The sequence below is a fragment of the Phalacrocorax aristotelis genome, chromosome 2, assembly GCF_949628215.1.
Source record: "Phalacrocorax aristotelis chromosome 2, bGulAri2.1, whole genome shotgun sequence".
NCBI classification, from domain to species: domain Eukaryota; kingdom Metazoa; phylum Chordata; class Aves; order Suliformes; family Phalacrocoracidae; genus Phalacrocorax; species Phalacrocorax aristotelis.
The window spans coordinates 144,946,898-144,961,213 of NC_134277.1; the positions used below are offsets into that span (position 1 = coordinate 144,946,898).

At 39.0% G+C, this 14,316-nt stretch overlaps 1 protein-coding gene across 4 annotated transcripts in view; it reads right to left on the minus strand.

Annotated features, from left to right (window-relative positions):
• Positions 1-14,316, minus strand: part of YWHAZ (tyrosine 3-monooxygenase/tryptophan 5-monooxygenase activation protein zeta) — a 28,173-nt gene that overhangs the window by 12,399 nt on the left and 1,458 nt on the right. For 3 of the 4 annotated variants that reach the window (XM_075085518.1, XM_075085519.1, XM_075085516.1), the window contains exon 2: positions 12,822-13,125. In XM_075085518.1, the coding sequence (XP_074941619.1) occupies positions 12,822-13,115 (294 nt within the window). In that variant the 5' untranslated portion in view covers positions 13,116-13,125. Of the gene's footprint in view, positions 1-12,821; positions 13,126-14,127; positions 14,278-14,316 lie in introns of those variants that run through there. The other variant, XM_075085517.1, reaches the window with a different exon arrangement.

Sequence of the window (14,316 nt, forward strand, 5' to 3'; positions counted from 1 at the left end):
CAGAGCTTTTCATTTGACAGCAAGAATCTAACTGCTGTGAAACAAACCATAGCATTGTAGTCCATTAGGCAGATGCAGCAGCATTTTAGAGCACTTTTCAGTCAAAACCTGTAACAGCTTGTACAAGTACTTCTAATACTTTTCATAGCAAAGTCATACACAGTCGTCTTCTGGAAAGACTTAAAAAAAAAAGGTGGTAATTTTCTACTAAAAAATGTATGTACTAAATTTGAATATCAACTCTTATTAATATCTTGGCCATTAAAAGATCGGGCTTCAACACTTCACATCTGCAACTGTGATTACGACTAAGTTAACAGCTCTCTGGTACTCTGGACTGGGACAGACAGTGCATTCGAACTCAAGACACGTCAGCTATGCTCACACATACCATAGATAAGAAATCTCATAAATTTGGTACCTTCCCCCACCCTCAGCAAGTATGCACGAGAGAAAAGTCTTTGTCTCCAAAGACAAAATAGAGGCTGCATGCACACAGCTTTATTTTTCTACTGGCAAACTTCAATCCTGGCTTATTTTAAACACTAAACTGGAAAGAGATTCATTTTCTTCACTCTTACGCACGTTCCTTTGCCAGAGGAGGACAGAGTCAACAAATAGCAACATTAAGTACAGTCCATTTTGAGCCTATTTTGATGAAAGGCCCTATGGATTTTTTTCCTGTGGTTTTGCAATATAAAGTCTGAAAGTAAGAGTTATCAGACTCTGGAGTGTGAAGGAAGCAAAATAAGTAGTAATTCTGTGTAACAGAAAACCCCCAACACCCAACCCTCTACAAAAAGTCTGCCTGATTCTTACGGCAAGTAGACATGCTTCAGTTTGTCAAGTGGTGGTGAGAACTTTAGTTGAAGACAGGAAGCCACCCCATAAGGCCTTGAACAGTCCTTTCCTGACACTTGCAGCCTAAAACTACCTTTCTTTTAGAATCATTTGCTTACATTTTTGGCAAATGATGGGAATAGTCTTCTGGCTTACACAAATTCATAAGAGCATTAAAATCAAGGCCTCAGTTTTGCCTTGTTGCTTATAGTTCTGTGCATATTTCCCTCTAGTAAAGGCTTGGTCTCAGTACATGTTACTGCCTGGGAACTTTAAATAATTATTAATGCACTTGAGGGCTGCATCAACTTTATTTAAGATATTTCCCTCCTGACAAACATGAGAGTAAGAACAAAAAATCACCAGATGCTAGAAAAATATAGTTGTAAACGAGCAGGTAATACATAGTTAAAGTACTAAAAGCAAGAAACTTCTTTAAAAATAACAAAAATTACGATACCCTGCTCAGTAAAAGCTCTAGAACTATTGGAGAAACAAAAAGATATTGCTCTCAAATGAAAGAATCAAGCTGCAGAATGGCAAAAATCCAAAAGAATACACTCATAAAGATTAGGTAGTTTAAACAGTATCAGTTTTGCTCAGAGTTAACCAGGCAGGCCTTTTGTTTTCACGCAGTGCCAAAAGCCACCTGATATAGTTGTAACATTCCTCTAATTTTGAAGACACATTACACAGGAGTATTAGCTGAACTTTAATTCATTTGTCATCCACCTGTGGTACATGGCAGAGGGATGAAGACGACACGGAAGAACTTTAATTTTTAAATTCATGGAAGACATGAAAGAAACAGCCTTTTTTAAGCTCAGCCTGAAACCTATTTCACACTAACTGACAATAGCTTAGTATTTTCATGATGTAAGCAGCATGCCAGTATCTCTCTCTGAGACATTACAAGAACACAGGAGGGATTGTACTGGCTTACAGGACTCTTCCGTCTACTAGAATACCTGTAACACTGCCCAAAAGAGGATGCCATTAAGAAAACACATAAAGAAAGCAAGAAAATGTCATGCTTCCATTAGCCTCCATCAATGCCTAGGGACTTTCTGAACCAGATGTGGTTTCTTCGAATGTAGTAACCTTCAACAGGCTTCTATCCACATTCCACACATTGTCCAAACTCCACTTACATCAACATAACCTTAATACCCACAATACACTACGGATTAGAAGCTGGAGATACTTGACTACCTGCACATGAGAAAGTGTTACTTTTGCCTTAAACCTACTTCCCAATTTAATTAAAAAAAACCCAAAAGTGTAGCTTATAAAAGCACTGGTACTCACGTCTACGTTTCTTTTAAAGGACTAACAGATCATTTCGGACTATTTGAAGAGTTGCAGTACCATTTCCAAACATGAATCAAAACCCCCTGCTGTACTTTCACACCATCCAAGTGGCTATTTACTTTGTTCTCTACAAAGGAAGAAGGTGAGCAGGGAGGAGGGAAAGAAAAAGATGATGTGATGGATATTAAGAAAAGGGACATCCAGCTGAAACACTGTGTTAGAACAAGCAATAAAGTTACAATCTACTGAATCTTAAGATTCAGGTTTCCAGATGCATCAAGATACACTTACCAGCTGCAACCCAGAGTACCAAGCTCCTCTTGTGTCCCAGTGCTCCTAGGGCAACAACCCTTCCTTTGTGGCAGGAGACACAAAACTATCCAGACTACTGTTACAGCGTTGAGTTGCTGTTTTCTCACTGCCTGCACAGCTGAGCACAAGTATTTTAAAGAATTACACATATAAAAGTATTAGGTGTACTTAGGCATTCAAAAACATTGACTCAGATCAGTGTTTCCAGGTATACACTTTGCAGGGGGGAAGAACTTGTACTTGGTTTCATCAAGTGGAACCCACTAACCAACCAGCACAGTAACTGTAGCACATCTTTGTTAAGCTATTCTTTTACAGACTTATATTCTGATGACAAAGTTACTGAAGTAGGCCACCTGTGTCAGGCAAGTTCAAGACACCTACCATTCCCATAAAAGGCTAGCATGTGATTTTCTATGCATGTGTTTTCTGCCTCAGCACCACAGTTAAAGTTACTTGGGCTACAGAACACGTGATTAGCTGTGCTGCACAGATTGGCACACACACTACAAAGGGTTTAACCAAGCCATTTGTGGCCCATAGAAATTTTGTTTACACACATCTATCTGAATTGTTGGAGGAAAATGACAGGTATTTTTATTTTTAAGGGGAATGTTTTTAGACAATCTCTTTCCAAACCGAGGCTGTTTTGACACAGACTCATTATGCTGCTTCTGATTACACTTCTACCCAGGGCTCTGCAACTGCTGCCTCATGGGTGACCTCCAACCTTCTTGGGGGAAAACCAAAAGGACTGTTCTGCTGTCCGCCTTTTACTCTGGCTAAAAGCAAAGCCTCTTGTTTAAAGTTAGCTACAGATTTCTACATACTCTTTGGTCACTAGACAAGGAATACAGGAAAATCTTGTCAAATACTGGTGGGCTGCTGTAGCACTAGAGATCATTCTGGTAAAACATCTGCTGAAGAAGGAAACAAGCCTGGTGCCTGTTCTCAGTACCAGTTATTCTCTTCTCTTCCCATCAAGTTGGCTGCCCACACAGACAGTAGCAGAAGTCTGAAAAAGGTGAGAAGAGAAGCCTAGCTGGAAGAGATGAGGTGAGAATGATGAGCCTGAGTAGGGGAGAAATTTAGAATTTGGGACAAAGGACCTACAGGGGGCAGGGAGGAATTAGACTGTGCAGTTCATGCAACAGTAGGAGATGCAGCATGCATAGGGACACCTGGGATTGGTAAGAGCAGGAAAAAGGTATGCTTGGTTAGCAGCTTTGCTGCAATCTGTTTAAGATCTAGAAAGGGGAAAAATGGAGGAAATGAGGCCTAAGTAATGAGAAGATAACTGAAAAAAAGAACTAAAGGACTAATGGAGAAAAGGGAATCCTATACAACAGAAAGAATAGCAAGAAATTTTAGCTTATTAAAAAAACTACTACTAGGACAGCCTAAATGTTTGTTTAGAAAAAAGGACAAAAGCAGTATCACACATGGGCAGTTGGAGGAAGACATGGGAGAAAGAAAGACACCTGAAAAAAAAAAATCTTCATGCTGACATGTACGCTGGGGGATCGAACTAAGTCAACAAGAAGTAGGTAGCCTAAAACACCTACAGCGTGCTTAGAGGGAAGATATGGTATGTATGTATGGATACACCACCATTCTGCATAAAAAGAAAAGGATGGGAAGTGAGGCAATGGGGAGCAGCATCTCTCATTCCGCCCTTTTGCAGCCATATCCATAGCTCTCCTTGCAGATCTATCTTCCTCAGCTTACACTACTGTGCCCTTCATTACCTTGTTCCTTCTATCGCTTTGCTTTCCAATTAGTATTTATGGCAAGGGAAGCAAATGTGCTAAGTATTAGGATACAATCTGTGAGATTATTCATAGAATATCTCAAGTTGTAAGGGACCCATAAGGATTATCAAGCCCAACTCCCTGCTCCTCGTGCGACTACCTTAAACTAGACCATACGACTAAGAGCGTAGTCCAGATGCTCCTTGAGCTCTGACATGTTTGGTGCCATGACCGCTGCCCTGGGGAGCCTGTTCCAGTGACTGACCACCCTCTCAGTGAAGAGCCTTTTCCTTATGTCCAACCTGAACTTCCCCTGATGCAGCTTCATTCCATTTCCTCCTGTCCTATCACTGGTCACCAGAGAGAGGAGATCAGCACCTGTCCCTCTGTGAGGAAGCTGTAGGCTGTGATGAGGTCACCCCTCAGAAGACTAAGTTCTTCATGCCAATCATTACAGGTTTTTACCAAAGTGTGCTTAACAACACGTGACAGTGAAGGAACCAAATTCTGATGCATAGGCAAAAATACTTCTCCAGTATAGTAACTAGCTCTGAGAAAACTCATATGGAAGACAGCAGCCAGTAAGACATTTAACAGAAAAATAATTAGGATTAAAGTACTTAATTTGTTGAGCCTTTGCTCTAGATATTAATACACAAAACAGTTTCTGCTGAGGATCAAAGACAATATGCAATTTTAACCTTTTTTTTTTTGCATCACTTCATTAATTTGTTTCTAGAATATTGGTGACTTGCAACAAAATAAAATGGTGCCAAATGCATCTATCAGTATTCTTTGAAGAAACAGAAAATCTGAGAAACTTGAGATAACACAAAATTGAAACCAATTGAGTTGGATGATAATTTCTGCTAGACAGGTAGGTTTTGTAGCTGTACTCGGAACCAGAACACGTTCTAGCTGTCTTAAAGACTACAGTTTTCTTCTCTGAAGAAATACTACTACCCCCTCCCCTTATGATGTAACACTTTTTTAGGAAGCATTTATCTTTAGCAGCTTGCACTCTGAGCAGATCTGAAACCTCCTGAAGTAGACTATGTATCTTTTAGGAGTTCATTATAGCATACAATGTTAATAAAAGCATTTTGTTAGCAAAAATGCCACTTTAGTGATGTAAGCCTACTCTGCACTGGGAGATTAGTTAGAGATCAGACTCCCATTGTTAAATATTTTATTACCAGCATAATCACAAAGGGTGACAACATCCAGAAAAAAAGAAAAAGCCCACAACTGCTCCCTACCTCATTTGAGTTGCATTAAACCTGATCAAAAGAGTTAAGAATTTACTGTTCATCTCAGCAGCAGCATGACTTCTTATTCCTTCTCATTAGAAGAGGCATTGCCAATCTTCTATCAGATTTCAAGAAAAATAAGCAAACACAGAACAGCTGACATTCAGTAGAAAATAACTTTAAGTAATAATCACAATCTAACGCTCTCCAGTCAACTCTAATAGCACAGGCTTTCTCAAATTATTTGAAAATGGTAGTTAGCTACTGCCTAAATGGACAACCAGCTTCAGGTTCACGGCCAGGAGCTGCTGTGTCTGCCTACAGCAAAGAACACAAAAAGCACTTGAGAACCTGTTTCAGAAACATGCACTTCGGTCAAGTGGATGGTAACCAGACAGAAGTTTCCAGATAAAAACAGAGATAGTGTGGCATCTGATTATACAGATGTTCAGAGATAATGTGCTAACTCTGCTTATATTCTGAATTTTCAATTTCTACCACTTAAGGCTTTCACAGGCACAGTAAAAGCTGGTATGTTAACAATGCAACATTTCTACTCTTAGCCTTCTAAGTAACCAACCAAACACACACATTTGGCAGCCTTGCAAAATTACAAGTACACGCGATGACATTCTTGCTTCAACAGCGTGGAAGAAAGAGGAGTATCTGTCATAGGTGGCTAAACTGATCAACTTTATTTTGCTGTTTAGAACTGCATACCAGCAGTAAGTGCATGAAGTACTTGAACACTGAAGGCTGCTGTCAAATAAAGGAAGTTGTTACCTAGTGCCTATACTGTTCAAAAGCATCCATGTACTTTTTTTTTTTTTAAATCAAAGCCAGTTAAACATTAATGACAAATGAAATTAATACAGTAGACTACTGGTTATAATCAAGATTTGTTCCATTTCCAATAAATGCAAGACGATATAGATACATGTACGTACATATATACATCCATGTATGTGCACAGCTAATGTAAGCAGAGGTAACTGCATGTTTAAATTTTTTTTGCATTTCTGCAGAGTACCTTAGCAGATTTTTATGATAAATGGGTGCATTAGAAACACATACCAACATTACAGATGCACTTCTTGCTGAGATTAATAAATACTGGCTCACCTTTGCTCATACAGCCCAGCCACCAGTAAGTTATTTATATATGCTAGAATCCAAAATCCTTTCAAACATGAGCTGAAGTTTCATGCATTTACAAAGAATTACACAAACAATGTAGAATAAGTAAAAACCAACACGTCATCTCATTTTTTAAATGATCCATTAATGATGTTTTAATTCTCCAAGATTCAACAGTTTTTCAACTGTTTAGTTTTCTTAAACAAAACAAAAACAAACAAACCAGATCAAACCAACCAGATCATTTACTTAGAAAAAGGTAGTTTAGGCAGTGCTTTCACTGCATGAAGAAAAAAAAAGAAAAAAGCAAACAAAAAACCCAACCAACAGCCAAAAAAAAAAAAACCCTGAAGGGGTGTAGCTACAACCAGGGAAGCGGTTAAAGGATTAACAAAGTGAAATCACGAGGTTGATGCAAATTGCCTCAGCCTCCTACCTTCAATATATGTGAGCAATTATAACAGCCAAACCCTAACTGTAAAAGCTAGACTTTGAGAGTTAATCAAAAGCTTAAATTATAACCATCCTGGGGAGTTAGTAAACCCTGGCTACATTCTGCTCTGCAATATTTACAAGTTCATTCAGAGGAGCATTTATGAACCAGAGGTACTCGCCTGTTTTTACATACACCACTAGCACATGACCAATTACCATCTTTTAAAGAAATTTTAACAACTTGAGATGACATCTGGAGTTCTATGTCCAGGTTTGAGCTCCACAGTACAAGACAGACATGGATATACTGAAGTGAGTCCAGTGGAGGCCGCCAGCATGATTATGGGGCTGGAGCACATGATGTGCAAGGCAAGGCTGAGAAGGCTGGGTTTCTTCAGCCTGGAGAAGCCAAGATCAGCAGATCTTATTGCTGTGTAGACCTGCCTAGAGAAGATGGAGCCAGGCTCTTCCTGGAGGTCTATAGTGAAATGACAGGAGGCAGCAGACAAACTGGGAACATGAGAAGTTTTGATTACATATAAGGACTTTTTTTTTTTTCTTTTAACCATAAGTATGACCAAGTATTATGACAGGCTAGACAGGGAGGTTATGGAATCTCCATCCTTGAAGATATTCAAAATTTAACTGACAAAGCCTTGAGCAATGTGATCTAACTGGATCCGTTCTGAGCAGAGTTGAACTAAATTACCTCCCTTCAAATCTAAATTATTCACTCCTAGATTTCAAGAAATTAATAACCCTGCTGCTTGTGATCAACTTTCTGCAAATAGAAGCTTCTACAAATGCCTCCCATTCTTTTCCAAAAAACATCAAATGAAGGACACAGATCTCAGACAGAAATAACATGCAGTCAAAAATAAAAAAATTAAGCAAGCCTGAGGCACTAAAGTTAGCAATTTTCAGTCAGAATACTTTTTTGTTAATATCAGGTATTTTCATAGCATAGAAGGTTGTATGGTATAATCAGTCACTTGAACTCATGAGCAATCTACTCATCTGCTTGTTAGCACCACTCCATGGGTTAGCTGTGTTCTTTGACTAACAGGAGGACACACTGGGCGTACAATGGTTGACTTTAAAAAAAAAAACAAACCTCACACGTGCATGCCGAAAAGCATATGGACTCTTATAGGAAAGGACTAAATTTCCTAATCCTGTCATTAAGAATTAGTGCAGAAACAGATTTTACAGATGTTAACATAGTAACCTATTCATTGTTTGCAGGCAACTAGAAAATAGTCCCACAGTAATTAGAGTATGACGGCAATAGGCATTAATTCTGTGGTATGTTCTGTAAAAAGCTATTTAGATGCATTCTGAATGGAATTACACTCCCTTCTCCCCAGTGAACTGCAGCCCCACGACAGGTTACTAAACCTTCTCCTATTCCCCCCACAAACAACGTGCATAGGAAAGAATCGCAAACCTAAAGTCACTAGGTTGAGATTCAACTGCACCTTCTCACAATTACCACTTCTAAAATGCAAAGCATCCATATAACAAGTGCAAAGAAATCTAAACAGTATAAGCACACAAGGCGTACCATTTTAACATGTTTGAGCATCAGGTGTGGAAGGAATAACAACCTGGCAAAGAAAGCATATTATTCATCTTACTGAGATGGTCCTGAATAGCACGATTAATCTCCAGCCCTTCTGGCAGAGAGGGAGTGGGGAAAGAGAGCTATGTAGTGCAAGAGCAACCCCAGAACACTGAGGGGAAGCCAAGGTTTCAGGAAGCTCGTTAGCCCTTAAGGGGAACAACCAAAAGGGAAAAGAAACAGTGAAACAGAGTGCTTGAGCACTGCAAGCAAAGAGATTTACTTGAGGTATGACTGTGGGGGAACTTGAGGGAGACGGAGGCATCACCCAGAAGACTGGGTGTGGGGGAAGAACATGAGAACCATCACACACTGTAGGCTTTGTATGTGCCAGCCTAGGGAAGAGAATGTAACTGACTAGAATTACATTCACACTAAAGTGAAGATAGCGGGTGTGTTTTAAATTATTAGTTTACATTTAGCTCATGTCAGAGACTGCCTGAAAGCTACTAGTAGTTCAGAGCTCCTGAGAACTTCCAACATGCGAGCAGTATTGGACGTTAGTTATTCAAAGACCTCTCCATATATTCTTCTCTGTACTTCAGAACCCTCATTAGCTGAAAAATTAATCTTACTACAGATTTAATTTGAACCATTTCAGTTATGGCTCTGTTTCCCATTAACTGCAAAAAGCATTTTGAAGAAAGTCCACACCTGTTAGATTAATAACTATTTTTATTATGGAAATGACAAATAAAACATCATTATACTGGTATTTTAGACAGACCCTCCCTTCTACTACAGAAAGTGAAACAGGACATGAAGCACACACTTAGCTAACACAAGGAAAAGTACTTAACAAAAAGCTTAATTTCCTGTTATCAGTATGAAATTTCTGAGGCTAGAAATTTTCTATAATACTCAAGCACATTTAAGATGCTCGATTATGGCAATGTACTTCCTTCCCCCCATACACTGTATTATTCTTGAAGAATTTGGAAATTCCGTCTTTATTGTTACAGTGCGAGGAACTTGGACTATATACAATGCATCACAATTATTTGCAGTTTATCAGCACTACCAGGCCAACTCCAAACTAGAGTCAGTTACACATACACTGGGGTATTTTCAGGTGTAATCTGATAGAATTGGTGCTGGACCAAGAGACTTTAGGTGTCTCTGCTTTGTACAGCAGCACTCTGAAGCTGTGGCAAACAAGAGGACGAGTTCAGCTGTTTGTAGGGCTGTAGAGGTACTCCACAGCAGGTTCAAGCAACACAAGATTTAAGAAGTGGCAAGGATGTAGATGCTGGCTTTCCCTGCTGCAAGGTCAGCATAAAGAAGAAAAATAAATGGTTGGACCTGACCCATGTAACCCCTTAAGATTTTGTCACTGACTCTAATAGTTATGAAGCAAGAAAAAAAGTCTCACATTAATTGCTCTTACTCACTCTGCAAGTTAGGGGAAGAGCTGGGAACAGAACCCAGGCACAGTTCAGTATACTCTGTGCCTACTGGATTAGAGAAGCTGTTTCTTCCAATCCACTAGTAATTTGATTCCAACAAATGAGGGAAGAGAGCAAGAAGCTGCAGAGAAGCCAGCTTTGGCTACATTCTGCTAGTCACAAACACATTCTCTTAATTGGTTTCCTCCCTTCAACACTGAAGTTAGGACACCAGTCACTTCCATGCTCAGCTGTGATGTAACACCCCAGGGTATTAAATATTACTTAAGAGAGCCTAGCAGGCAACTGAAGACACAACAACAGTTCAAACAGATTCACAGCCTTAATAAAAAGACAACAATTTCCAAGCTGCTTTTGTACTGTAATTGGTAAGGCTCGTGACTGAAATATTTGAAAGTTTGTTAACACCTCAGGTCCTATTAATGGCATCCTTCACACCAATCAAGATTTGGTAAGCCTTGTTTTTCACTTCTGTGGACAGTTATAGACCAGATTATGCTGTACAAAAATTACAGGCGCTCTTCTGAAAAAAATCCAAGTTCTACATTTCCATGTACCATTGTGCAGATTCCTGTTCATAAAAAACCAACTAACTAGGTTACCACAATTCTTTTTCTCTCTGATAAAGCAAAGTGGCTTTCAAATAAAGCAATATGGTGAGCCATCTTTCTAAGTAAGGATGTACGTGAACAGGATATTCCAACAAAGAAGCAAGAATATAAAGCTAATTCTTCAATGCAAGTAGCAGCAGTGTCAAACGTAGTGCATACCGTTTGAAAGCGTTTTTAAGTCCCATCCCTTGAATTAAAAAAAAAAAAGAAGCAGCTTTTCTTTTTAAACCTAAGTCTACAAAAGTGGTTTTATTACTGCTAATCACTACCTAAGGCATTGTTTCTTCTGGACAGTAATCTTCCCTTAATCTATTAGGGAAAATTGGACTGGTAACACTAAAAATTTGTATGCCATTTGCTGCATAAAAGTAGTAACATGTAAAAGAATAATAATGTATTTGAATAATATATGTACCTCTTTAATGAGAGAAAATTTATTTTAATGAGAGAAATTTTATTACTACCTCTTTAATGAGAGAAAACAAAGAGAATTTCAAGTCCATTTTGAGATTCAGAAGATTTAACAATATTCCCCACCCGTGCATACCCCCTGCTACTTCAGCTGCTGCAGCAAACTCAAAAGCTGGGGTTTTGTTTTAGTTTTTATATTTAGCTTGCACAATAAAAGCTAGTTTTACCTCAATCTGGTTCCCATTATCAGAAAAAAAAAATTAATTGCAAACACTAAGTTCTTCTAAAAGGGGTTTCTAAGCCCAGTGACTTAATTAAAACGATTTCTTAAATCCAAATGTAGTACAAAAGCATTTCGGATCACTCTGAACTGAAAGCATCCACTCCTGAGGAATTTCCCATCAATAAACTAAATAAATAATTGGGAAAAAACCCAACCCACAAGAAATTAGAATGCCAGATTAGGATCCTTGTTTCCCTGGCTTAAATAGATGACCCACCACTTAACAACACTAGTAAATCAGTTCTTTCCTACGTGTAAGTTTGGCTTTTCCATTTTCATAGTGGAAGTTTAAGAGTTATCCTTACACAACACAATGAAACATACGAAACTGGGTGCGTTACAGTAACCATGGAAGCCAGCCTAAACTGGAAGCCAAGACTCAAGAGTTATCCATGCCGACTTTCACACACCCTTGGAGAACCAGTCTTCTAGAAACGATCACCGCCCATGTCATTTAGTTATCTTACACAGCAAGCAAAATTTATGCTACTCATCCATCTTAATTTTCGTTTGACATCAGATCTTCAAGCACATACTTCGCTATTTAACACCTCCCCCATATCACACATTGTTCTGTCATCTCCAGGTATGTGATCCCATGTCACATATGGGATGACACACCAGCAGGGTCCACAGGCCAGCGGACAGTTGTATTGCTGACAGTTAGCATCTACCTCACAACTGGTTGCAGGACTGGATGTCCGTTCATCATGTGCTCGCTGAAGCACCACAGGCATATGCACTTGGAAAAAAATTTGACAATCTGGAATAAGCATTTGGAAGAGGTTTGGATTTCATAAACCAGCCTCCTAATGAAAATATAGGGTTGTTTGCCAGGTACATGCACATTTGAACATAACTACAAACCACAGAAAGCATCTAATTTGAACACCCTTTTAGTTTGCTAATAAAAATTTTAAGTTTAAGAGGGTATCACAGCTTTTCTACTGCCTCTTCCTGCAGACAATTTTCTGCATGGCTGAGTCATAACTAACATTACATCATCTTACCCAGGGAGGGGCACAGTTTCCGTAGAGTGAGAACTACCTCTTACAACTAGAGCAGCACGTTAAAGTTGCAGAAATCAAAGCGAACTAGGATACAAATACTGCACTGAAGGGGAGAGGGCAGAGGAGAAAACCCCAAACCAAACCTGTACCTAGTTCAGTCTCGGAGGCATATGTTGACTTTTCATACCTATTACTTTATATGCAATAATGTTTCAGCATGTCTCCAAATTCACACTAGCATTCATAACTATGATGATTTGTATATAAATAATCAATACATTAGAAGGAAAGAAAGAGCCAGACTTTTTTTTAAACCCTGTCCTTCAGATATAGCACAGGAGACCACAGCTTTACTGACAGACTAGAAGTAGTCCCAGAGGACCCAGCACCCTTTACCCTGTGACTCTAAGTAAAAATGGATCAACAGTTTCATTATTTCTCACCAGCACATCATTGCAGATGTCTCTTAGCTCAGTCTCAATTTTCTCTCTGTATTCTCGAGCCATCTGCTGTTTTTTCTCAGCGCCTTCCGTCTTTTGTTCAATACTTGAGACGACTCTCCAAGATGACCTACGGGCTCCTACAACATTTTTATAGGCAACAGAGAGAAGATTCCTCTCTTCATTGGACAACTCAGCTCCTTGCTCAGTCACAGACTTCATGCAACTTGCCATGTCATCATATCTTTCAGCCTGCTCAGCCAGTTTGGCCTTCTGCACCAGCTCATTTTTATCCATGCTGATATTTCTGAAGAGGAAAAATAGTGAGGCATTATTCAGACATTAATCAAGGACAATGGTGTTTTAACTTCATATGCAGAGCAACTGTTCTCTAAGTAGTTTGGAACTGTAAGAGGCACAACTGAAATGCAGAACACAAGGCATACAAACACTCAATGCTCTGACACATGGATATGTGTATCAAAGACTTAAAGCCGCTGCTTCCGCCTGAAAAACTGGTACATTTAAAAAGTATGTTATTATTTTAATATTTTGATATTATTTTAATAAATGCAAACAAAAGCATCCAAAGGTGAACTGAGAGCAAGTTGTTTGATCTTATGCATATAAATGATCTTAGTTCTTTGACACCACTCTCTCGTAAGACTACATTCAAGCTGCAGCCATCAACTATGTCCAATTATCAATATAACAAAAATTACAAAGAACATATCCAACAGTAGGTTTTTCACAGGAAGAGACCAAATAAAGGTCTCCCTGTACCAGGTGACCCCCTGTGCCTTAATAGAATGCATAAAGACTTGGCAGAGGAATCTGCAAATCAAATCCCACGCTGGATGTTACAAAGTCATAATCCACCAAATATCTACATTTACAGCTGTACACCCATCAACGTTAACTTTCTTTCCCAAAATGGGATACGGTAGACAGAGGGCTGAACAAGGTACTGCTTCTTCAGCCTGAGAGACTACGATTTCAGAGACAAAAGGAAATTTTAGTTTTTAAAAATATTCCTTCAAGATCAGTATTTGAGATAGCACAACCTGGCTAAGATGCTTCATAACCTGCATCTTATCAGCACTTAAAATAAAAAACCAACAAGCTCTGCTGAACAGAGATAACGGGCTCTTTTTTTTTGGTACGTCAGGAAAGAATACTGATCCCTCACCCCCCATCCTTTTATGTATCTTGACTTGATAATTTTGAGGCCCTGGCAATGTGCTTTGGGATATACACCTTTTAGAGTTCAGCCAGCTTATTAAATCAAGAACCAATTTTGGTCACGTACGCTTTATGTATTTCTGTATGTTCCGTAGACAACAATACAGCATCTAGATCTTTAACCATTAACCTTTTTGTCGTTTTACAGGAAGTTACCACAAACAATAGCAGCACTATCTTCCATTTAGGAATAAATTAAGCGCAGATCAACATTCTGGTCACCTGAAAGGGAAAGTTTTAGTAGCTTCTACCCCCA